Source organism: Puntigrus tetrazona, chromosome 9 (assembly GCF_018831695.1).
Source record: "Puntigrus tetrazona isolate hp1 chromosome 9, ASM1883169v1, whole genome shotgun sequence".
NCBI classification, from domain to species: Eukaryota; Metazoa; Chordata; class Actinopteri; order Cypriniformes; family Cyprinidae; genus Puntigrus; species Puntigrus tetrazona.
This window is the reverse complement of record NC_056707.1, coordinates 4,877,587-4,902,974: the sequence shown is the minus strand read 5'-3', so window position 1 is coordinate 4,902,974 and position 25,388 is coordinate 4,877,587. Positions and strand designations below refer to the sequence as shown.

The 25,388-nt window shown below is 38.2% G+C and overlaps 1 protein-coding gene across 8 annotated transcripts in view; it reads left to right on the top strand.

The window, feature by feature from the left end:
• Window positions 1–25,388, top strand: part of zmp:0000001200 (dedicator of cytokinesis protein 9) — a 51,365-nt gene that overhangs the window by 18,582 nt on the left and 7,395 nt on the right. For 3 of the 8 annotated variants that reach the window (XM_043248845.1, XM_043248844.1, XM_043248846.1), the window contains exons 10-46: window positions 1,299–1,373; window positions 1,493–1,633; window positions 1,716–1,928; window positions 2,770–2,892; window positions 3,203–3,285; window positions 4,296–4,418; window positions 4,656–4,735; window positions 4,826–5,013; window positions 7,070–7,135; window positions 8,989–9,081; window positions 9,163–9,286; window positions 9,495–9,613; window positions 9,964–10,053; window positions 10,149–10,235; window positions 10,326–10,441; window positions 10,701–10,770; window positions 10,864–10,986; window positions 11,350–11,421; window positions 11,575–11,721; window positions 12,638–12,721; window positions 12,844–12,955; window positions 13,698–13,876; window positions 13,962–14,075; window positions 14,743–14,845; window positions 14,995–15,119; window positions 15,311–15,460; window positions 17,687–17,801; window positions 17,892–17,958; window positions 18,033–18,080; window positions 18,504–18,640; window positions 20,533–20,648; window positions 20,767–20,904; window positions 21,491–21,673; window positions 21,797–21,910; window positions 22,629–22,844; window positions 22,925–22,982; window positions 24,300–24,406. In XM_043248845.1, the coding sequence (XP_043104780.1) occupies window positions 1,299–1,373; window positions 1,493–1,633; window positions 1,716–1,928; window positions 2,770–2,892; window positions 3,203–3,285; window positions 4,296–4,418; window positions 4,656–4,735; window positions 4,826–5,013; window positions 7,070–7,135; window positions 8,989–9,081; window positions 9,163–9,286; window positions 9,495–9,613; window positions 9,964–10,053; window positions 10,149–10,235; window positions 10,326–10,441; window positions 10,701–10,770; window positions 10,864–10,986; window positions 11,350–11,421; window positions 11,575–11,721; window positions 12,638–12,721; window positions 12,844–12,955; window positions 13,698–13,876; window positions 13,962–14,075; window positions 14,743–14,845; window positions 14,995–15,119; window positions 15,311–15,460; window positions 17,687–17,801; window positions 17,892–17,958; window positions 18,033–18,080; window positions 18,504–18,640; window positions 20,533–20,648; window positions 20,767–20,904; window positions 21,491–21,673; window positions 21,797–21,910; window positions 22,629–22,844; window positions 22,925–22,982; window positions 24,300–24,406 (4,299 nt within the window). The remainder of the gene's footprint in view (window positions 1–1,298; window positions 1,374–1,492; window positions 1,634–1,715; window positions 1,929–2,769; window positions 2,893–3,202; window positions 3,286–4,295; window positions 4,419–4,655; window positions 4,736–4,825; window positions 5,014–7,069; window positions 7,136–8,988; window positions 9,082–9,162; window positions 9,287–9,494; window positions 9,614–9,963; window positions 10,054–10,148; window positions 10,236–10,325; window positions 10,442–10,700; window positions 10,771–10,863; window positions 10,987–11,349; window positions 11,422–11,574; window positions 11,722–12,637; window positions 12,722–12,843; window positions 12,956–13,697; window positions 13,877–13,961; window positions 14,076–14,742; window positions 14,846–14,994; window positions 15,120–15,310; window positions 15,461–17,686; window positions 17,802–17,891; window positions 17,959–18,032; window positions 18,081–18,503; window positions 18,641–20,532; window positions 20,649–20,766; window positions 20,905–21,490; window positions 21,674–21,796; window positions 21,911–22,628; window positions 22,845–22,924; window positions 22,983–24,299; window positions 24,407–25,388) is intronic. The other 5 variants (XM_043248850.1, XM_043248848.1, XM_043248847.1 and 2 more) reach the window with 2 other exon arrangements.

The window sequence follows — 25,388 nt, the reverse complement described above, 5'->3', positions numbered from 1 at the left end:
ACTGCTGAGTTTGAGGGGATTTTTTTCCTGTTACAGTTGGTCTGTAGAAAAAAAACTGATCCGGCTTATTCTGGCTAAGAAACGCCCACTGAGACTGAAGGGGCTTTTTGATAGTCTTTATTTCACATTAATGGATGGAAAATATTGAAGTAAAGATGTGCAAGAGCCTTTCAGAACAACTGTGAATACCTTGTGAAGTTTCAGTGCTATGAGAGCCAACAACTGTCCATTTCAACAACTAGTTTTTTTTAATATTACCAGAATTCCAAAACACACAAGTCAATGTTTTATTTGAAATTTCTAATAGAACATAGAGAATATAAAAAATGTTTAAACTGAGAAATTTTTGTCCACTAAATGACCTCATTTCAAATTTGATGTCAGCTACAGGTCTCAAAAACGTTGGCACGGGGGAACAAAGGGCTAAGAAAGAAAGACATTTTGAAAAGATCCAGCTGGGAGAATATCTAGCAACTAATTCAGTTAATTGACATCATTGCCATTAATTGACATGCCTCTGAACCAAATAATTTAAGACCTGTAGCAGACATCACATTTGAAATGAGCTCATTTTGTGCATTGTTATGTGAAATTTCACAGGCCAATTCCATTCACTTCATTAGCAATATGTGTTTGTGTTTCGAGGAAATTGAATTTCGGCGAAAAAGGTCCCCATGTAGATTTTGCTCCTTTTTTAAATTGGTCGCATGGATTAGCTCCACTGGTGAACAGAAAGCTGCTTGGTTTGAAAAAGGCTTCTGCGTGAGTTGGGCTTTGGTCATATTTGCTTGCGTAAATTCGCTAAATATTGGCAACAATCGGTCAATATTAAATCAAGCAGGTTACAGTTGATCAACATGCTAAAGAAAAACCCTGTGGTTATAAGGCACAAGTCAATTCAGTGTTGAAACCCCAACTGAGCAAACCAAATGGTGTCGAGCAAGAAACCCAAACACCATCAGGTGATACTAATAGAGAAAAAACATGAGTGAGACCTTAACTATCATTTTGCTGGCCAACATTTCAGTCACTTTTTTTTTTTTTTTTTTTTTTTTTAAATAGTTTGTATGATCTCCCAAAAAGTTGTTGTACGGTCATCATCAAACACAGCTAAGAGAATATAGCATGTAAAGGAGTATATGAAAATATAGAAAATAGTGACATTTTCTGCACTAGTTTATCATACGAATGTGCTAAGATAACTGTATTCGATTTTGTTCACCTGGAGCTGGAAGAGAATGACACTGAATCAAAAAAACTTGAAAGGTTTTGATTGATATCTCTGCTCTGCTCTCCAGAGTGCCAGAGACATCGAGAGCAAGATGAGAAATGAGACACGGCTGAAGCTCTTTACACTGGACCCAGACTTACAGGTACAGCGAATCAGCATCTTACCTTGATCTCTGCAGGATCATGTGACGACGAAAAAAATAACTTTTGAACTGTAGTGAATAAAAACAAGTTTAACGGATGAATCCCATAAACTCCACAGAAACTGGATTTCTCTGGGATCGAGCCAGATGTGAAGCCCTTTGAGGAGAAGTTTGGGAAGCGAATCCTGGTGAACTGTAACGACCTTTCCTTCAACCTGCAGAGCTGCGTGGCGGAGAATGAAGAGGGGCCAACCACTAACGTACTTCACCTTACTAACTGTAGTTTCCAGCCGTTTCCATCGCAGTAAACCCGCTTCTGAGAGTTTCTGGTTTGCTCTGCAGGTCGAGCCCTTCTTCGTCTCTCTGTCATTGTTCGATATTCAAAGTGGACGCAAGATCTCCTCGGACTTCCACGTGGATATGAACCATCCGTCAGTGAAAGCGCTGCTGCCCCCGGCGGGAGCTCACAACAGCAGCGCAGCGCCGGAGAGCCCACAGACAGCTCAACCCACAGCCAGCAGCCTGACGGAGAGCGCCGTTCAGTTTCCACGACAGGTGAGGACACGCAGAACAAGGGAGACAATCAGCTGTGACCCGCTGTCGAGAAACACACTGGATCAGCCTAACCCTCAGATCAAAGCCATTTACAGACACACTTTAAAATATTCAACTTTCACAAAAGTTTAACCAAAACACTTTTTTTTTTTGTACATTTATTATGTTTTATTAAGGTGTCAGACCTTTTGTCAGCATGATTCCATAAGGTGGAAAATAGTAAAAATAGAAAATAACTTTTTGAAAATAGTGCAAACATAAAGAATGTACATATTTATGCTTAAATTGCGCTGGAACATTTTATTGCTAAGGGCTTGAGTGTAACGTTTTTGTACCAAGTGTAAAATGATTTATGAGGGTGAAATGAGGGTGAAATTCTAATAGAATACAAATTTCTGGCAAAATTTGTGCTGTTTGCATTAACACAAACAAAGATAGTGACAAAAATGTCCCTAAGGAAGATGTATAATTCTGTCTTCTGCAAGGCTGCATTTATTTGATTAAATGAATCAGTAAATACAAATTGTGAAATATTTTTACAAAAATTAATTATTTTAATACATTATAAAATTCCTTCACAAATCATTGCAGATGATATATGCAGATTGGCTGCATTACTTATTATCCACAATGATTCTGTGGAAACCGTATTGTTTTTTCCCAGTCACTTTACTGTCACTGATCAATTGAATGCATCATTGCTAAATAAAAGATATGGTAAAATTTCATTTAATGTTGCTTAATATCACTGACCCCAAACACTTGGGCACATTAAACATTATATGACCCCTGTTTGTGAAAATCTCACCCATTCAATTTTTGTCTTCGTTTCTGTCTGTAGGGAGTGTTTTCGGTGACCTGTCCGCACCCGGACATCTTCTTGGTCGCTCGGATAGAGAAGGTCTTACAGGGTGGCATCACACATTGTGCCGAGCCTTATATGAAGAACTCTGACTCTGCCAAGGTACTGCTGCTGTGTGTGTGTGTGTGTGTGTGTGTGTGTGTGTGTGTGTGATCACTTTTAGGCCTTTTAGAAAATGTGGATAAAACCAGATGTTAGCGAGTGTTTTTAAAGCTCTCAGATTTCTGGATCAGATACTCAGATATACTAGATTGCTCTTTCCATTCTGGGTGTGTTACAGTAATTTAATTCTGATACAATACGAATAAAGTGGAAGGTTTTTGACAGTGCAATTTGAAATGGCATGCTTTGCAAACCTAATTACAGAGCTGCGTTTCTTTAAAAGTGCGATTCTTTTCTTTCCTCTCCTCAGGCAGCTCAGAAGGTTTTGAAGAACGCTAAGATGGCCTGCAGCCGGCTGGGTCAGTACCGGATGCCGTTTGCGTGGGCCGCTAAGTGAGACACACTGAACTTTTACTGGAATAAGCTCTTGAAAGACTTGCTTGCTAGGTGAGATTGTGGAGCAACTGACATCACTGAGCACTTTTACTGGAATAAGCTCTTGAAAGACTTGCTTGTTATGGTGCAGACGTGAGATTGTGGAGCAACTGATCAGCATCACTGAAGCACCACTTAAAAAAAAAAAAAAAAAAAAAAAAAATATAAAAAAAAAAAAAAAAATATATATATATATATATATATATATATATATATATATATATATATATATATATATACTAATGTCACAATGCTTAAAAAAATTGTAAGTCTTAAGTTAGGCTTAATTGAAAAATACGTTTTCCTATTTTTCTTTTAAATTGGAGAAGAAACATTGTGAACTGTTGCCATTTTTTGTAAGATTCACACGGTTTAATTCTCTTTTCCATCATTGATTCATTTTCTTTTGTACAGTATACATGACAGGTACATAATCATCTCTTAAAAAGTTTACTGCCTGCTTTCTGTGGACAGTAAATAATCCATTTAAATGACATTAATTGGAGCAGATCAGTAGAGTGAAACTCAAAGTTTATCTGCATGAAAAAGTGGCACGTTTGCCCTGAAATACATTACAAAAACAATGAACTACAAAAAACATTATATGCGTGGTACAGTGCTTTATCAGTGCATATAGTAACTGGTTAAGTCGGACTGTGGATAGTAAGCTGAGATCGCTCAAATATCTAAAAGCTCAAAACTATACAATGACTTCCAACCTGAGTGTGTGAGATTTCAGTTTTAATGTCAATAATATTCCATCAAACACTGTTTTTGTTCCCGTGTAGTTCTAGTAAAGGGTGTTGTTTGTAGTTTTTAAGCCGTATCATTGAGTTTATCTTTCCAGTGGGATGTTACAGAGGAACTAGTCAGGATGTGTGTGTCCGTGCGTGCTCTTATCTCTTTCTCCCCGACTGGAAAAAACGGCATAACACAGCAGCAGGATGAGCTTTGTGTCTGTTCCACAGGCCGCTGTTTAAGGACGCCTCTGGGACGGTGGACAAGAGCGCTCGGTTCTCGGCTCTCTACCGACAGGACGGCAACAAGCTCTCCAACGAGGACATGTTCAGACTGCTCGCGGACTTCAGGAAGTCAGTACTGCAGCCCTACGCTCCAATAAAAACACTCTTGTAGCTCGTTTCAGGTGTTTAGTGTTTGCGTGACCTGCAGAACGATTGTTGCACACGCACGTTCAGCTCACGAGAAAGAGCGTGTTGTTTTTCTCTCTTCCGTCAGGGGTGTTGATGTTTTAGAAACAGAATAGCCTCCGTCAGGCGCTCACGCTTGTTTTTTTTTTTTCCTCCTCCGTGCTTTCTCTTCTTTCTCAGGCCAGAAAAGATGGCCAAGTTGCCGGTGATTCTGGGTAATTTGGACGTCACGGTGGATAACGTCGCACCGGATCTCGCCAGTAAGGCTTTCGTATGCTCGTATGTGCATCAGACGCACGTTTCGGGTAGTTTCAGGTCCTCACCGATTGCTCGATCTTTTGTGCATGCAGATTGCGTCACGCCGTCCTATCTTCCTCTTCGTCAGACGGAGGTGGCGGACTGGAGCAGGATGGTGTTCGAGGTGGAGGAGTTTGTGCCGTCTATCGCTAAATGCTCCCAGCCTTTCACAATTTACAACAACCACCTGTACGTGTATCCACGACATCTCAAATACGACAGCCAGAAGAGCTTCACCAAGGTAAAACGGCGGCAAATTTCTCCGCTCGCAGCTTGGCCTTCCTTTTCTGTTTATGTCGCGTTTCATTTACCTCTGAAGTCAGATATCAGAGCTTCGGATGATTTCACACCCGAGTCAAAGTCAAACTGTGATGGACACCTCTATTATTTGCAATACAGTCCCTGACAAACAAAAAAGAATTGTCTTACTCAGTATTTTTGCAGTGTTTTCTGAATCGAGATGCATTTACTTGTCAACCTTCATGCAAAATAAGTTTATTCAAGTGAGCTGTTAGTGTACTTTTAAACTATAAAATATAGAAACTATACTTTTGGTCTAGTTTATGTCCTTCCAGGAAATGACAATTAAGTATGCTTGACTTATTTACTTGCAGTAAACTAGTAGTTTATGGGGCTATACTTCAAAAGTGAACACTAAAAAAAATGCTCGAAGTATGGCATATAAACTATCAGCATACCTAGAAGTTCACTTTTAATATAGTTTTAGTACAAACTAAAATCCATAGATGTAAACCAGTCATGTCCTCAAGGTTTATTACTGTTATACATAAAAATATACTTATTATATACTAGTAAGTGTACTATTTCAGTACTCTTGGGACTAAATTGGCCTACTTTCAAGTACACTAGTATATTTTTATACTTACTGCATAAAGTATACTTAAAATATACTTGACCTTTACTTAAGTGTACTTAATAATCATACTACTTTTTGGTAAGGAAAGTAAGATTGCTAAGATATGAAGTCTTGTTTTCTAAAAAAATAATTAGCACAACTTTTTTTTTTTTTGCTTAAAACAATCATAAATATGTACCAGTGGGGTAAGAAAAATAATCTTAGCTCAAAGGCTAAACAGGCTTTTTTTTTTTTTTTTCATAAAACAAGTTATTTTACTTGTAATAAAAATGCTTCTTAATTCAATTTTGTTTTAGATATTTTTATAGAAAACAAGACAAAAGTACTAAGAAAATAATTTTTTGCAGCAACTCGATAAACTCATAAAATAGCTACATTTTGCATTTTGCTGTGTTTATTGAGACACAGAAGTGCTAAAAACAATGCATTGCTACGGCTTTATGAATGTTGACATGCTGAGTAGACTTTTGAGATTGTGAACTTGAGGGAGACGTTCCAGTTAAAAGTCCCTACTGGGAAAAGGAGTTTCTTATTTCTGAGTACAGAAATGAAACGAACCCTGCTCCAGCGCACATAAAATAACCCTGAAGGACTTGATTAGCTGCATGCATTAAATTAAGGTCGAAGCTTAACTCTCCAAGAACTGTATTTGAGCACAGTATGAGCAAAATCTGGAAATGAATCTAAACATTCTTCTCAATATTTAAGCGTGCGTGCATTAAAGCAGACACGCAGTGGAAACTACAGGCTTCAACAAGCGTAATGAGGCAGCAGGGAAATCCTAAAATAAAAAAAATTAACAAGCTACGAACACTAGTTCTTTTCTGCTGTCTTGAAACAATGAGAGAGAAGAAATATGATGTACCTCAGGAATAAATCAGTCAAACAGTCACTGCAGAAAAACGTCAAGTATGTACTAGCTACATCCAAAACACTAATTTGGCCTAAATACAGGATGGAGAGACCAGCGTCAGACGTTCATCCAGACGATGTGCTACAGCAGGAAACAATATTTACTTAAAGGCACCTCAGATTTTAAGTTAATGTTTAAAAAAGTAACAATAATTTGACAATGCATTCACAGTTTACAGTTCTCTAATGTTGGTTAGTTGGCAACTAAAACATTGCAACTTTAAAATATTTACTTTTGATATTTATTTAGGTTTGTTGTTTTAATTTGACATTTTTATGATGCATCTCTTTATTAGTTTTTCAGCGCCTCGTGAACGACTCTATTATCATACAAATACCCAAGACGCAGTGTTTTACAGATTCTGTAAAATTCAGTTTAAAACTCTGAACAGATGTATGTAGGATAAGTAAAGTTGCTAGAGAATAATTAGGAAGTTTCTTTTTAAAGCAGGTGTCCAGTGAATTGCTAGTCGAGTGTATTTCATGTTCATGCCTCTTGTGATTCCAGGCCAGAAATATCGCTCTGTGTCTGGAGTTCAGAGATTCGGATGAAGAAGACGCTCTCCCACTAAAGGTAATCACTCACACAGACACTCAGTTCAGTGTATGGGGGGATTTTACCACAAAACTCACAAGAAATAAGTTATATGTTGCCATATGGCAGGCTCAACATACAGTATATGGTACCTCAGGTCAGTAAGATTTTCTATAGAAATTAATAAGTGTGTTAGAATATATATAAAACAGCTTGACTGCTAAAATGATGCTTACATTTATATATTCTGTATAAAATACATTTAAATTCTAATGCTTCCCAACATTGCTGTTTTTCCTGCATGTTTGATCAAATAATGCGCCCGTGTGTACAGGGAGTGCAGAATTATTAGGCAAATGAGTATTTTGACCATATCATCCTCTTTATACATGTTGTCTTACTCCAAGCTGTATAGGCTAGAATGCCTACTACCAATTAAGCATATTAGGTGATGTGCATCTCAGTAACGAGAAGGGGTGTGGTCTAATGACATCAACACCCTATATCAGGTGTGCGTGATTATTAGGCAACTTCCTTTCCTTTGGCAAAATGGGTCAAAAGAAGGACTTGACAGGCTCCGAAAAGTCAAAAATAGTGAGATATCTTGCAGAGGGATGCAGCACTCTTAAAATTGCCAAGCTTCTGAAGCGTGCTCATCGAACAGTCAAACGTTTCATTCAAAATAGTCAACAGGGTCGCAAGAAGCGTGTGGAAAAACCAAGGCGCAAAATAACTGCCCGTGAACTGAGAAAAGTCAAGCGTGCAGCTTGCCACCAGTTTTGCCATATTTCAGAGCTGCAACATCACTGGAGTGCCCAAAAGCACAAGGTGTGCAATACTCGGAGACATGGCCAAGGTAAGAAAGGGTGAAAAACAACCACCACTGAACAAGACACACACAAGCTGAAACGTCAAGACTGGGCCAAGAAATATCTCAAGACTGATTTTTCTAAGGTTTTATGGACTGAAGAAATGAGACCCGTGGCTGGATCGGTAAAGGGCAGAGAGCTCCAGTCCGACTCGGACTCCAGCAAGGTGGAGGTGGAGTACTGCTTTGGGCTGGTATCATCAAAGATGAGCTTGTGGGGCCTTTTCGGGTTGAGGATGGAGTCAAGCTCAACTCCCAGTCCTACTGCCAGTTTCTGGAAGACACCTTCTTCAAGCAGTGGTACAGGAAGAAGTCTGCATCCTTCAAGAAAAACATGATTTTCATGCAGGACAATGCTCCATCACACGCGTCCAAGTACTCCACAGCATGGCTGGCAAGAAAGGGTCTAAAAAAAGAAAAACTAATGACTTGGCCTCCTTGTTCACCTGATCTGAACCCCATAGAGAACATGTGGTCCATCATGACATGTGAGATTTACAAGGAGGGAAAACTGTGCACCTCTCTGAACAGTGTCTGGGAGGCTGTGGTTGCTGCTGCACGCAATGTTGATGAACCGATCAAAACACTGACAGAGTCCATGGATGGCAGGCTTTTGAGTGTCCTTGCAAAGAAAGGTGGCTATATTGGTCACTGATTTGTTTTGGATTTATTTTTGAATGTCAGAAATGTATATTTGTGAATGTTGATATGTTATATTGGTTTCACTGGTGAAAATAAATAATTGAAATGGGTATATATTTGTTTTGTGTTAAGTTGCCTAATACTTACGCACAGTAATAGCCACCTGCACACAGAGATATCCTCCTAAAATGGCTAAAACTAAAAACTACTTCCAAAAATATTTAGCTTTGATATTGAGTTTTTTGGGTTCATTGAGAACATGGTTGTTGTTCAATAATAAAATTAATTCTCAAAAATACTACTTGCCTAATAATTCTGCGCTCCCTGTAGTTATTGTGTGTGTGTAAGTGATGCTGTAGCTGTCTGCGCTCTGTTTTTTCAGTGTATTTATGGGCGTCCAGGAGGGCCTCTGTTCTGTAAGAAAGTATTTGCTCCGGTCTTACACCACCAGCAGAACCCAGAGTTTTATGAAGAGGTGAGACCTATATTTATGTGAGTGTTTGTTTTCACAGTTAAACGATTGTGGTGTTTGAACGCTTGTTTTTGACGTGTTCAGTTTAAGATAGAGTTGCCGGCTCAGCTGACGGACAGACATCATCTTCTGTTCACTCTCTATCACATCAGCTGTGACAGCAACAGCAAAGCCAGCACTAAGAGACGAGAGCAGGTGGAGACACAAGGTGAGACGCACACTCAACTACGACCTTCTGAGTGCAGCCGTAACCACTGGACTGAATAGGCACAGTCAAAGAGTAGAAAGACCAATCGGTATTTAGATACATAACTAATTAAACACAGTGGGTGAGCTTCTTACGTTGACATTTTAGGAGCCATGTTTCTTGCCACTCATGTGCGTGTGTGTGTGTGTGTGTGTGTGTGTGTGTTCAGTGGGTTATGCGTGGCTCCCTCTGCTGAAGGATGGCAGAGTCATCATGAATGAACAGCAGGTGGCAGTGGCTGCAAACCTGCCTTCAGGTTACCTGAGCTACCAGGACAACAGCAGCAAGGTCAGAAATTCTATTTGAATTCTTTTTTTATTTTGCCTTATGATGCCTTAAATATTCCATATTTCTATTTTTATCATTATTACTACGATTCCATTTTATATGGAATGGTTGGCAACCCTATTTATTAAAGCGTACTGTATGAGATTTAGCTTAAGTCTGAAATGTGCATAAATGTGTGTAAATATTTGAATAATTAATGAACACATTTGCATGTTCTCGTTTGTTTACATGCCAGTTAATGGTCATTTGATCATCTTTTTAAGTGTTACATTTTGAAGGAAAAGGGTTTTTTCAGATCCGTTTCCTGTGCGTTAATTAAAAGTGTGTGTGTGTGTGTGTGTGTGTTACAGCAGCACACAGGTCAAGAGGTGAAGTGGGTGGATGGTGGTAGGCCTCTGCTCAAAGTCTACACACAGCTGGTGTCCACTGTATACACACAGGTATAAAGGGTCTGCCCGCACGCGTTTACGTTGTAATCAGACACTCGATGCGATTTGAAGAATCAGTGCTCATTTTTAAACTGCTGTCTCATCAGGATCAACACCTGCATAACTTCTTTCATCACTGTCAGAGCACTGAATGCACAGGCCAGTCGGGAGGAGAGCTGATCAAATACCTGAAGGTACGTGCTGAATGTGCGGCCCGGAGCTGCTCGCTCAGTTCAGTCTCTCATCCTGAGCTCACAGATGCGTCTCTGTCTCGTCCTCTAAAGAGTCTGCACGCCATGGAGGCTCACGTGATGGTCAAGTTCCTCCCCACAATCCTGAACCAGCTGTTTCGTGTGCTCACCATCTCCGGTCAGGATGATATTGCCGTGAACGTCACCAGGTCTGTGCTGAGCAGCTTTCATCTGCTGTTCTGTGTCTCTTACACTGCTGTTTAAGGATGACGTTTTATGAATATTTTGTATATATTTTTTCTTTTCATATTTTGCATTCTTGTTTTATACACTTTTCTGTTTTTTTTTTATAATGCTTATAATACACGTTTTTATTATATAAATTTAGGTTTCATTTTTAGTTTTTTTTTTTCATATATTTTTCCACCTAATATTAGTGTTTGCCGGTTTTGTCTCTTCTCTCGTCAGGGTGATGATTCATGTCGTGGCTCAGTGTCATGAAGAGGGTCTGGAGCATCACTTGCGTTCTTATGTGAAGGTGAGCCGAGTACATCACACCTTTGCCTTTGTGTTGTGAAACAAGTCGTGTTGATTATAACCCTGTGTTTTCTTGTGTTTTGTTTGTGAGTAGTACGTTTTGAAGGCTGAGACCAACTTAAGCAATGGTAAAACGGTCCATGAGGAGCTGGCCAAAGCCATGATGACCATCCTGAAGCCCTCGACCGACTTCCTCACCAGCAACAAACTACTGAAGGTACAACCAGACAATCAGATTCAGCATCTCTTACAATTTTACATTAAGTAGTATACTAGAATCACTTTTTACTATTTTTTTTTTTTTTTTTTTTTACTTTCTAGGTATAAACCGACCCACTTTTTTCAGTTGTTTAGTGTACTTGAAGTATAGCTACTTTTGTGTACTAGTTTAGATCTACGTTATACTGTAATACTGTGAACTATACTACAGGTGGACCTCTTTTTTAGTAGGTTTGTTTTTAGCTGTCTTTTTAGTGTTTATGAAAGTATTAGTTATAGTATAGTTTATTAATGCATGGAAAAAAAAATTAAAAATCTGTTTTTGCTAATGAACTCTTGGTATATGGTCTTTCTCCTCTAGTACTCCTGGTATTTCTTTGAGGTTTTGGTCAAGTGTATGGCACAGTACCTGATTGAGACAGGCAAGGCCAAGGTGAGGAAACGGCACTAAAATCTAGTCTATTTCTCAGCTTCTTCATATGGTCAAAATATGATGTTATTTTCATGGCTGTTTATTTTATTTGAACATGAAAAGGTAATTTGATGTTGTTTTGAACCGTGATCTGCCCCCTGCCGTGTCCTTCAGGTGTCTAGGAACCAGCGTTTCTCAGCTTCGTTCTATCACTCCGTGGAGACCTTGGTGACTATGCTGATGCCTCATATCACACAGAAATACAAAGACAACCTGGATGCCACACGAAACGCCAATCACAGCCTTGCTGTCTTCATCAAGGTGAGCCGAGCTGCTGGAAGACGTCAAGCGTCAAATCTTCCCTAGTAAAAAATTAAATGCATTTATTTTGTACCGAGTATACTACAAATACATATTATTTGCTTGATAAAATGCAAATGTTCTTTTGGTATACTTAAATTGGAAAAAATTAACTTTATAATTGTGTGGAAGTAGAGCTGAAGTTAAACTAAATATGTATTCAAGTATATTTGAATGTGCTGAAGTGGAGCTATTGCAAGTAAACGTCAGGTACACTTTAAATATCTTGTAATTAACACCGATATCATACAGAGATTGTGCAGTCCTTTTTAATAGTGATATTAAAACACATTTTGGGCTTAATATTAAGAAATGTGCGTTAAAGGAATGCTCCAAATAAAGTTTAAGTATAATAAAAGTGATATGTCTAGTAATGTTAATTGATTGAAGTATACTTAGAATAAAATTACAGCATAGTTTTATTTTTTTATTTAACAGGTTGAGATCCAGGAGTTAAAAATCAAGTATTATATTCCTTTTGGTTTGACTTTGTTTGTACAACAAAACTATTTCAGCAAAACGTACTTAATCAATAGCACCTTACATCTGAATGCGGTCCACATCAACCACAAACCAAATTAGACTTCTCTCGAGTGTGTTTATGTGAAGCACTCAACAGTTCAGATTTCACGTTCTTGTGATAAAATGAGCACGGATCTGCAATATCTCAGTAACACTAAGACTTTTTTTACGATCTTAGTTGAACATTTGTTCGAGGCAGTGTTATTTTTCCTTTTCCACTCCAGTGTTGTTTTGGAAATAATTGTTCTTTTGTATCAGTTTATGTCGTAATATATTACTATTTAGCTTAGTTTTTTTGCTGGTTTAAAGACAAAAAAGTCAGTCGGTGAACTCAACTGTTGTTTGTTTTCACCAGCGCTGCTTTACCTTCATGGACAGAGGGTTCGTCTTCAAGCAGATCAACAACTACATCAGCTGCTTCATGCCCGGAGACGCAAAAGTATGTAGTATGCTGTTGCCTTTATATCTCTATTTATAACTATATTTTTTTTTTTTTTTCTTTTTTCTGTAAATTCCAGCAATGCAGTCTGATGCCTGTCTATCTGTTTCTTCTTCATTCAGACGCTGTATGAGTTTAAGTTTGAGTTTCTGAAGGTGGTGTGTAATCACGAGCACTACATCCCTCTCAATCTGCCCATGCCGTTTGGGAAGGGCCGGATCCAGCGCTTTCAAGGTACTCAGTCATTGAAGGGAAGAGCAGAAACACGTATTCAAAGGCATGTTGAATATTGATTGAATGGGACTGAATCAAAGGCTGATACGTTTTTAAGATAATTTGTATATTTTATTATGGCCTTCAGAATAGCTGTCTTGTTATAATCCAAAGCTTTCAGCTAACATCTAAGGAGGCCTCAAGATTACCTAAACGAGTTAAAATGAGACAGAAGGAGCATTAAATTAAGCAACTACAAGCAAGATTTCATATTTAGATCTTGTCCAAGGTCTGAAAAATGCTGAATATGTAATATTAAATTAGACAGTATGTCATGTATTGTCTGATTTCCAGATCTGGAAATGTAATGCAAATTATTAAAATCGTACATTTTAAAAGCTCTATACTTTTTTTTACAAGCTTCTATGCTATACTTCGACTGCATTTTCAGAGACTGAAATTTATTAATTCAGTTAAAACATTTAAATGAGTCCTAGTCGACTTCAACTAAAATTGCTCGAGGTTCAGTAATGAGTCCTGCTCGCCAACTGAGGACTAGACCATTATATAACCTACTTTTTTTTTTTTCCCAAGACCATGGTATCTCCAGAATATTTAACGTAAATGTAAGACTTTGAAACAAGTGACTAAAAAGCATGATTTAGTTTAGACTCTACAAGAAGTTAGCATTTTTTGGTGGACTATTCCGATGTTATAATGCCCGAATGATGTTTTGCATTTTCGGTTGTCCGTGTGTCTTCAGATCTTCAGCTGGACTACTCTTTAACGGACGACTTCTGCAAGCATCACTTCCTGGTGGGGCTGTTGCTGAGGGAGGTGGGTGGAGCTGTGCAGGAGTTCAGAGACATCCGTCAGATCTCTGTACAGGTGCTGAAGAACCTGATGATCAAGCACACCTTCGACGACCGTTACTCATCCAAGGTGAATGAGCGCCGCTGTGTGCCGCCAGCACGTGTGCCAAGAACACACCATTTAATAGAAAGCGTGTGTTCTGTATGTTTTTCAGGGTCAGCAGGCTCGCTTGGCTACGCTTTACCTGCCTCTGTTCAGTCTGCTGCTGGAAAACGTCCACAGGCTCAACATCAAAGACGTGCCGCCCGTCACCAACCAGACTAACATTGTAAGACTGACACCTAGTGTTTGCTTCAAGCTGGGCAGCCTGAATTTATTTTAAGGTGTCCTTGTTACAGTGCAATTATACATTAAAGTACCGAGTAAAATCAATTAACTACGTGTACTTACTATATGGTTAGGGTTATGGTTTCGTTTAAGGTTACTTGCATGCAATAATGCATAATTAATTGTTATTATAATGGTAAGTACATCTAACATGTACAACAAGGACACATTCAAATAAAGTGTTACAGAATACTTCACTGATATTATTGATATTAACTGATATTAATAAGAAATATTTCTTAAGGAGCAAGTCGTCATGATTTCCGAAGACTGGAGTAATAATGCTTAAAAAGCAGCTTTGCTTTTATAGGAATAAATGACATTTTAAAATGTTAAAATAGAAAACTGTTATTCTGGATATTATATTTTACAATATAGACTTATAGTGACTTTACATGCTATTTGATTAAATGCAACCGTGGTGAGATTTCAATATCAGTAATTAATATCAATATAAGATTTTTGAATAGTTTTTTTTTAATCAGAAAACAAATAAGTTGCAAATGTAGTAAAAAATACGTTAATATAATACAGTACAAATTGCAATAATAAATGTAGCGGGTTTATCAGGCTGCTTTTTAAAGCGCTTTCTGTTCGTATCGTTTCAGAATGGCCGTGATGAACATGTCATGATGACCCCTACAAAAAGTACAGCCAGTCCGGTGGACAGCAGCCTGCATAAAGAGGTGTTTGGAGTGATTTCAGGAACAGGTGAGACACAGCGTCCTAACCAGGCACTATCTGACCGTTTTACAGAAACAAGTTTGTTTGTCCCATTACAATTCTTTTAGACTCTTATTTCCTATCTCTGTGTAATCAGAGAGTGATTTGTGTCCATTAATGTGTTTTGTGTTTGTCAGTCTCTCCTCACACTCCGACCGTGAGCTCTGTACGACACACTGACTCACGCAGCTCTCTTATCAGCACCGACTCTGGAAACGGCCTATCAGAGCGCAGCATTGACAAGCCACACCCCCTAGACAAGGTACTGCTCACATGACCTGACTGACATTTTTGTGTACATTATTTATGGTGGAATGTTATCACGTTTTATGTTATGTTATGTACACACAGTGTGTGTGTGTGTGTGTGTGTGTGTAGTCTTGTATGTTTATCCCAGTGGTGTGTGTGTGTGTTAACCTGTGGCTGTGTGTCTCCTGCTGTCGCTGCGTTCAGCGGGAGCGCTTCACTCGCCGTCACTCGGCCAGCGTGCTGCGTTTCTTTACTGACTCAGAGGACACTCCGCTCTCTGCACGTCTCAAACGCCAGACCATGGACTTCTCTCTGCTGTCTACGCCGTCTGAGCAACACACACACCCTACACAAGTATTACATCAGCGCTGACCTCTGACCCCTGCCCTGCAGCCCTGCTATTACCGCTCACCTCTGACCTCTCACCTTACACAGTCCCAGACTGGTGTTTCTGTGTGTGCGTGTTGCTTTACAGATCCTCTGTTCCCTTAGCTAGAAGATAATCATTGACTGCCTTAAAGGGGTCATACCGCCTTTTTATTTTTCCCAAGGGTCACTTGTACAAGGCAGAGCTGACCCCAAAATCATCATTTACTCACCCTCAAGTAGTTCCAAGATTTTATGAGTTTCATTCTTCTGTTGAACATAAAAGAACATATTTTGAAGAACGTTTTTTAACATCAATAGCCATAGACTGAAAAGAATACTATGCAAGTCAATGGCTACCGTCAACGTTTTGGTTCTTTAAAATGTCTTTTGTGTTTAACAGAAGGCAGGCTATTTTTTTACTTTTAACAATTTGATATATATGTTTTTGTGAATTCTTCTTAATATTGGCCTTTAAAGTCAGGTGGGGTTGCTATAAACCAATTAAGCTCATGTGCTTAGAGAGAATAAAGACTTCCTGTCCTCCTCCTGTCAATCATTGTGTGGTGGGGGGACCACAGTACACTCAACCCTGTCCTTCATTTACATTAATGCTCTGTAATCGCTGTTAACCCCTGCTATAAACCTGATTTAATAATCAAACGATAGATAATAATCGGGAACATGCATTTCCTTGAAATCCTACCATGACTTTGTAAAACTGTGAGCAACGACTTTTACAAAGCCAATGATCTTGTGTTGATGTCATGATCTGAGCATGTCGGTAATTAAATTAAATAAATGCACATTATTTAGTTATGGATGCTGAATATGGAGGCTTATGGTGACTTAATATTTTTTCCTTCAAGTGTCTTTTGGTCTAGAGTTTTGCAATTTAGACCCTATAAGTAATATATCTAACTCTGTGTCATGATATGACCTCTTTAAGATATCTTCCAGCGGGAAGCAGACATTTCTGTCAGCACGTCTGTGTTTAGTAGACGTAACAGGGCAGATCTTGTGCCTAAATCCACAGCTGATGCTTCCAGTCACAGGAAGCTGAGTCAGTAAATCTGTTGCCTGCAGGAATGCTGTGGTGCATTAAATGATCTCACTTTGATATTATTTCCTTTTGTTGCATTTCAATTAGTACAAAAACAGCCACATGATAGATTAAGTGAAAAAGCAGACACAGTATTTTGTGGGTTTCATAGTTTCCACACCCTGCTGTCTCAGTGAGGATCTGCTGGCAGGGGAACATGGGACATATTCTGGCCAGAACTGTGTTATGGTAGATACATTAGCGTGTGTGTGTGTGTGTGTGTGTGTGTGTAGAGCTGTGCCCCTCCAGTTTTGAGTGCGTGCAGTGCATTACTGCTATTATATTATTGTTCTTTTTTGTTTTTGTGTGTGTGTTAGTAAATGTGCATGTGTGTGTGTGCCTATAATTGCCTGAGTGTGTATTCACAGTTGCCCCAAAAAAGCATTTGGACACTTAAGCAACACTTCAGTTGATCAAATCAATTATAATTTAATTCAAAATGATAGCACAAAAAAGAATTGTTTATATAAAAATTCTACCTAGAAACTGAAAATAGTAAAGGTTAAAATAAAAGGAAATTTCTCTTAAAAATTCAAGTGGAAGTGCTGAAATGCAAGAAATGTTAAAAAGTCAAACTAGAAACAAAAAGAAATATCAACAACAAAGTAAAATCTAATTTAAAATATAACACTTTATATTAGGTGGCTTTAGCTAATTTGTACTTAATTTGATACAGTGCACTTATTGCGTACATGTATTTACATTGCACTTTTAAAAATACACATTTAATTAAATCTGTAATTATATATTTTTTTGCCTACATTTTATAATTAGACTGTTGACCCACCCCTTACACCTTTACCCCTTACCCACCCTTAAAGCGACCCATGCCACCAAACCTTTTTCTAACCTTACCAGTATCCCACCTCAACAGCAGAAGTGTTTGGCAATATAATACCAACACAATAAGTACATAGTACTTATTTCTTTTTATGGAAGCACACAGTATTTAAGGCCACTTAATATAGAGTGTGACCAATATAAATAGTGCAAAAATAATACCAGGTAACACTGATACGGTCAAAGATCTCCAGACAAGTATGACTTAAGTGTCCAGAAGTGTGAGCGGTGTCGTGGTCTGTGAACGTCTGATCTGGTTTTCTCCGTCTCAGTGTCATGTCGCTGGGGTTCTGGGCAGCTCTTTGCTCCGCTGTGATAAATTGGACCAATCTGAAGTGAAGAACATATTAATGTGCTTCATGCACGTGTTAAAGAGCATGTCTGAAGGTACACACACACACACACACTCAGCTGAGATTATATACTCCGCCTTCATTATAGTAGTCTTTTGTTTGACCAATATATTTGTTGCGTTAGATGCTCTGTTCAACTACTGGAATAAAGCTTCACCCACAGACCTGATGAATTTCTTCAGTCTGCTCGAGTAAGTGCTGCACCTCCGCAACACACACACACACACACACACTCTCTCCTGACTTGTTTGTCCTCTGATTTCAGAGTGTGTCTTCATCAGTTCAGATACATGGGAAAGAGACACATTGCAAGGTAATATCTTTATTTCTTTATATTCTTTTTTTATAAAACATATTTATTCCATGAATAATATAATAGAAATATAGGTAGCACTTTACAGGTCCTAAAAAAAACTACATTTAAATGAGCAAATTATCTGCTTCAGTCTTTATTATTCTTTGCATTAAAGTTAGTTTAAAAATACAGCTGTTCGTTTTAGATCATGTCCATTAAATAATATTATATTAATATATTTTTGTGAACGTTGATTACAATAAATTAAATCATTTAAGCACCACTAAATATGTTTCTGCTATTGTTTCATAGATACCAACAGCAGTTAGTAACAAACTCATATCAGACAACCACTCATAATCATGACAGAAGATCATTTTTTTTTAATGAGCTCTTGATAGAGGCTTCTGAAGTTCCTGTTTCATTTGACTCTGTGGTCAGGACTCTGGAGGGATCAGGGCCGGTGGTTCACGAGCGCCGCTCTCAGACTCTTCCTGTGTCCCGCAGCAGGACAGGAGCCCTGCATATGAGACTACAACAGCTTAACAGCCTGGACAACTCTTACACCTACAACCACAGTGAGACATACGCTGCATGTATCTGCAGCTCTCGTTAGTGCTGGAATCAAAGACAAGAAATTAAGGCTAACCTCAGTTTTAACATTTGGTACTCAAAGAATTGGGCTTAATTCATGAGATTAAATTATTATTAAGAAAATTTATGAAAACGAGAAATATATTCAGCCTCAGGACATTCAAGATGTAGCTTCACCAGAACAGATTTGGAGTTCAGTTCATCCGTTAACATCTTGTGAAGTGAAAAGTGTTGTAATGAAGCTTTGTAATGAAGAAATCCATCATTAGGACATTCTAACTTCACACCGTTGCTTCTGGTCCGTAATAAAACTTTGTTTAGTGAAAAACCTAAAGGGTTACTCCATCCAAAATGAAAATTTTGTTCCTTTTGGAGCAAAATGTAAGATGTTTTGTCCTATTAACTGCCAAGTAACACTGTCAAGACTCAGAAACATATGAAAGACATTGTCTGAACAGTCATTCAGTCTGAATTTTATGAAGCGCTGAGAATACTTTTTGTATGCTAAGAAAAAAAAAAGAATAACTTTATTCAACAATTCATCTCCTCTGTATGTCTACATTTTAGAGAGTATCTGCTGAATGCAAACTGTGTACTCTGTTCTGTGTCATCTGCACCACAAAGCTTTCTGACTGAACTTGGAGTAATTGTTGATGAGCCTAACTGAATGCTGAAGTCATACGGTAGAGTTGAAGTGACTGGAAAGACAAGAAGCTCAGTCTTTACCAGGTTGAGTTGTGGGTGATGTTTGTCGTCCATGTCAAGATCCGTTCAGCTAAGGTTGGATCATCTGGTTGAAAAGAGAGGTAAAGCTGTGTGTGATCAGCGTAGCAGTGGTAGGAGAAGCCATGTGCCTGTATGATGGGACCTAGTGAAGTAGTGTATGTGGAGAAGAGGAGGGGTCCGAGAACCGATCCCTGAAGAACCCCAGTCACCCGTTGATGTGTTTTGGATACTTCTCCTCCCCAGGCCACCCTGAAAGACCTACCAGGGACACAGAATTTAAACCAGAGAAGTGGAGAACCTGTGCTGTACAGTGATGAGAGAGTGGACAGGAGGATCTGATGATTGACCGTGTCAAAAGCAGCAGACAGATCCAGCAGAATGAGAACAGATGATTTGGAATCAGCTTCAGCAATCCCAAGGCTTCAGTGACAGAGTAGAGCAGTCTCGGTTGAGTGGCCACTGACTGGTTAGCAACCAACGGTGATACCTGATTGAAAACCACTTGTTGAGTGTTTCAGCTATGAATGGAAGGAGAGCGACAGGTCTGTAGCTATCATTAAGTGAAGGGTTTAATGTAGGTTTTTGAGCAGAGGGTTTACCCGAGCCTTCTTGAATGCAGAGGGGAAAGTGCCAGTGAGGAGAGATACTACCTTTCTCCAAATCTGTTCTGATGAAGAAATAAAATCTCTTAATTAAAGGACAAGTTTAATGGAATTTATAGGCAAATCTCAATCATTTCAAATGCTAACAGCATTAAATCTGTCGACAGCCATAAAACATTCTAATTTTTCACTCGCACCTATTTGTTTTACTCATTTACTTTTACTCTGACCAAACAGGACATAGAGCTGAGCCCAGATCAGCTGTTATAAGACCCTTCTACATTGCATTGCCTTAGAATTATAAGGTTCTATCTGTATTCTAAGCAGTTTTGAGATTGAGCTTCAAAGTTTTTGCATTCCAGAGACTTTTGTAGATAGAACCCTTTTAGTTTTTTTGTCCAAACCTGTTGACAGCTTACAAAAGAAACATCACATAATATAAATACGATGTCACAGAATAAGAATATGTGAATAACTACATTTTGACAAATGTCAGATAGAACCTTAGAATTCTAAGATGCGCTTTGTGTGTGTGTGTGTGTTTGTAGATTACAGTCATTCAGATGCTGATGTGTTGAATCAGTCTCTGTTGGAAGGAAATATTGCCACAGAAGTTTGTCTAACAGTTCTGGACACACTGAGCATCTTCATCATGGGCTTTAAGGTCAGACATCAGCCATCATAATCATCATCATCACAGTCACCCGCAGTCGTGAGTGGTGTTTGTTCGCTTTTTTCCTCAATGAAAGTGACTGTGTATGTGTGTGTGTGCTTGCTCTCAGACTCAGCTGAGTTTGGATCACGGCCACAATCCACTCATGAAGAAGGTCTTTCAGGTTCATCTATGCTTCCTACAAATCAACCAATCAGAGACGGCCCTCAAGCAGGTCTTCACTTCTCTTCGCACTTTCATCTATAAGGTGAGTGTGACAATAGAACAAGCACATCAATCAATGTCTTCTTAAGGGACGGTGCATCCAAAAATCATTTAATAGGCCTTACAATTTTAAAATCATCAATAAGAATCCAGTCAAATCACAATGTCACAATTTTTTTTTTTTTTACAATTAATCAAATTGCAGCATGTGAAAATTTTGAAAGTGATTTTTAAATCGGCATCTTATTACAACATTACATAATAATACAATTATTAAAACCTTTTTTTTACTTTCTGTTGCTCAGCACTTTTTTTTTTTTCAAATTATCAAAACAATTTGATTTAACACCATTGTTGATAATAAAAGAACATTTTTACATTTTGACAATAAGACCCTAAGATTTTTTCAAGAAATTAAAATGATTTATCGTTAAAGTTTTTGTCATGCTTTTGGATAGACCTAACTGAAATCCAGATCATTTAAAATGGATAAAACTGAATTTGGCAAACATATATAGCAATTTAGGAAAAAAAAAATAGAATCCAATGTGTAAAAAATAGATTTACTTCCCCTCATGTCATTCCAAATTGTGAAGATTGTTCATGCTGCTGTTTTCCCGTGTGTCCAGTTTCCATGTACGTTTTTCGAGGGCCGTGCGGATATGTGTGCGTCTTTCTGCTACGAGATCCTGAAGTGCTGTAACTCCAAACTGAGCTCCATCCGCAGCGACGCGGCTCATCTGCTCTACTTCCTGATGAAGAGCAACTTCGACTACACTGGACGCAAATCCTTCGTCCGCACACACCTGCAGGTGGAAAAATACCACGTTTGGCGCAGTGTTTGCATATGTCTGGATTATTTCATCCAGCCTTTACAGATTCAGTGGCAACGGCGTGTGATGATGTCATAGCGATGTCATGCTGTGATTTGTCAGGTGGTGATTGGCGTCAGTCAGCTGATCGCTGACGTCATCGGGATAGGAGGGACGAGGTTCCAGCAGTCGCTGTCAGTCATCAACAACTGTGCCAACAGTGACAAAACTATCAAAGTTAGTTCACTTTATATTCACTCACGAGCACATGCTAGATCCTGAGATCAGGTGTGTCTGATTAGCTTTCGAGGAACAGACAACATTGTATTTTGCTTAATTTTTCAAACCGTAGGATCAAAAGGCATTGATATTGATTTGTTGGAAAAAAAAACGGGTAGTTTTAATATTTAAGAATTTTGAAATGTCACTTGTGAACTTTTTTGTACAAATGGTCAGATATTTAAATATTCTTTTTTAAAAAAGTATAATAAAAATGTATTTATTATACTTAGTACTGTCAAAAGATTAATTGAGAGTAATTGCATCCAAAATATTTTGGGTATGTTTGTCACGTGTATATATAAATACACACGCATGCATGCATGTATATATTTATGAAAATATTTCCAGATATGTACATGCATATATATTCATATAATTGTAATATTTATAAATATTTCATTAAAAAAATCTTTAATATATACATATGCATGCATGCTTTGTTTTTATTTAAACAAAGCCACTCATTTGACAGCACTAATTATATAATTATAATGTTACAAGATTAACTTTTTTTTTTTCCTGCATTGTCAGTAGTTATTTCAGACAATTGGACCTCGCTAACAACAAAGACATTTTTATGTTTTACAGATGCACTAAAAAAGAGATCTGGATCTAGATTTAGCTTGTTCTGGTTCACTTACACATTCACACACAGTCGCTCATTCTCTCACAGAACACAGCGTTCCCATCTGATGTGAAAGACTTGACCAAGAAGATCCGCACTGTTCTGATGGCCACGGCTCAGATGAAGGAGCACGAGAGAGACCCCGAGATGCTGGTGGACCTGCAGTACAGTCTGGCCAAGTCCTACGCCAGCACTCCTGAACTCCGCAAGACGTGGCTGGACAGCATGGCCCGTATCCACGTGAAGAACGGAGACCTGTCTGAGGTACATCGCACACCGTCACACACACCTTAAAGTGTGTTTAACGCTGTCGGGCTCATGTTCTCGGCTTTGGTTCTTTTCAGGCAGCCATGTGTTACGTGCATGTAGCAGCGCTGGTGGCCGAGTACTTGAGGAGGAAAGGTACACACACACACACACACACGCATGATGCTACTATATTCTAGGGCAGGGTTCCTCAAATCTTACCCTGGAGGTCCAATGCACCGCTGAGTTTAGCTCCAACCCTGATAAAACTCACCTACCTGTGATTTTCCAATGATCCTGAAGACACTGATTAGCATGCTCAGGTGTGTTTGATTTGGGTTTGAGCTAAACTCTGCAGGAAAATGGATCTCGTGGACTAGGGATTGTCAGCTTTAGAGATTTAGAGAACAATAGTGACATACTGGAGAATTCTAGGAGTATTTTTCCACTGGGATATTAAATATTTGTTAATAAACGTACTAAGCATCTCTGAAATACAACTAATAGCATACTTTCAATAAATATTGAAATAAAAATCGATCACATAAATCACATAAAAATACTTGTTGATCAATTTAGTAACAGGGTTAGATGTTTACACTAGAGTTCAAAAGTTTGGGCCCAGTAAGAAAATTAAAAACTGAAATGTTAAAAACAAATCCTGAAAAAATGTTTGTATAAATGTTTCCCCAAAACACTGATAATAAAAATCAGTGTGTTAGATTTATTTAAGGGTCATGCTGAAAATGCAGTTTTATATCATAAATACTTTTTGGTACAAATAAAATAGTCAATTAATGCAGCATTGTTGAGAACGAGACTTTATCCAAAGCATTTTTTAAATGGAAGTAGATTATAAGTTATGGTTAAAATGGTATTAAAAAAACTATATACACACACATAGATTTAGTTTATTGTTTCTGTTGTAGAAAGAGAGAGTCGAAATGATGAAAGTTTTCTATTATTTTCAATTAAAAACATTTCACAGTATTTTTGAGGTAATTTAATTATGTACGGTATTTCAGCACTAATACACATAACCCTACAATATTGCAAAGTTGTTTATTTTTTTGCTTCTTGTAAAGTTTATGATTCCTTTTGATTCTGGTCTGTATCAAGAATGCTTGAGTTAGTTTTTAAGTCCTAACCACCAAGGACAGGTCAAGTGTTTTTTCAGGTAATTGCTCTTAATGATTATAGTGTAGTATGTGGAAAGTTTCACTATCAGTCATGTTTCTCTTCTCACCTCCTCATATCTCTCTCTTCCCCGTGTCTGTTGATAGACGTTATCACTCGGTATCTCGCTCACGTTTCGCTGCAGATCTAAGAATTAAAATGCTAAATGACAGGACTCGCTCCCGAACAGTTATCTTTCACCTTTTCTGCCAGACATGATCACACATCTGGCTGGTTTTTTAAACGGCGTCTCTTCAGGACAACTAGTGTAATGGCTGTGTGTGTGTGTGTGTGTAGGCACGTTCAAACAGGGCTGTACTGCGTTCAGAGTGGTCACACCAAACATCGATGAAGAAGCGTCCATGATGGAAGACGTGGGCATGCAGGACGTTCACTTTAATGAGGTGAATATCTGTCGTTCATTCAAATCAGAGGAGAAGAAGTCATATATGAATCTCCTAACGGGTAACTAACGTCTGATTGGCGCTACACCAATCAAGGCCGAGGACGTATTTGATGTTTAATATTTAATTTTGATGTTGAAGGTTTTAGAACGGTAAGATTTCACTTCAGGCGTCATATTTTGATCAGCAAATCAAATAATTAGTCTCGTCACTTCATAGCAGGTTAAGATACAGAATTATAGAGTGTCGGTGTTGATTTAGTTTAATATTAGTACAGTAAAAGAGGGAAGCGATAAACTGATGGTGGCTATCAGTGAGCTTATCATCCCTGCACTTTGACTGAGAGATAAAACAATATAAGATCAATCAACAGCCTTCAGAGCTTATTATAGTTAACCAACGCTAGAAACTGTCAACCAGTTAAACACATGCATGTATATATTTCAGAAAAACATATAAATCCTATAATATATAAATATAATATACAACCATAATATGAATATAAAAATACACTTGCAAATACTTTCCAAAATAGTGTATGCTGTATGTGTGTGTCTTTATATATACATATTAATTTACACACACACACACACACACATGCATTATGTAAAGACAAACGTATTTTGAATGTGATGAATTGCATTGAATCGGTTGACATGTAGGGCTGCACGATATATCGGTTCAGCATCGATATCGCAATTGTGCATCCAATAGTCACATCGCAGGATGTGCGAGGTTTAGTATATGCTACCGATCGTGTGAATTATACCAATTGCGTTTTTAGGCTTGAACGGCCCCAAACTCTATCTACACTATCACAAAGCACCAGTTGCCAATCATTTGAGCTATCAGTACGTCATAAATAGAACAAGTTTACATTTTGATTAATATTTTACATTTGATTAATCAGTTTATGTAAATGAATACTGTTAGACTTGAAAAAATATATAGTACAGTGGTACAAAAACACTGCTCTGAAGAA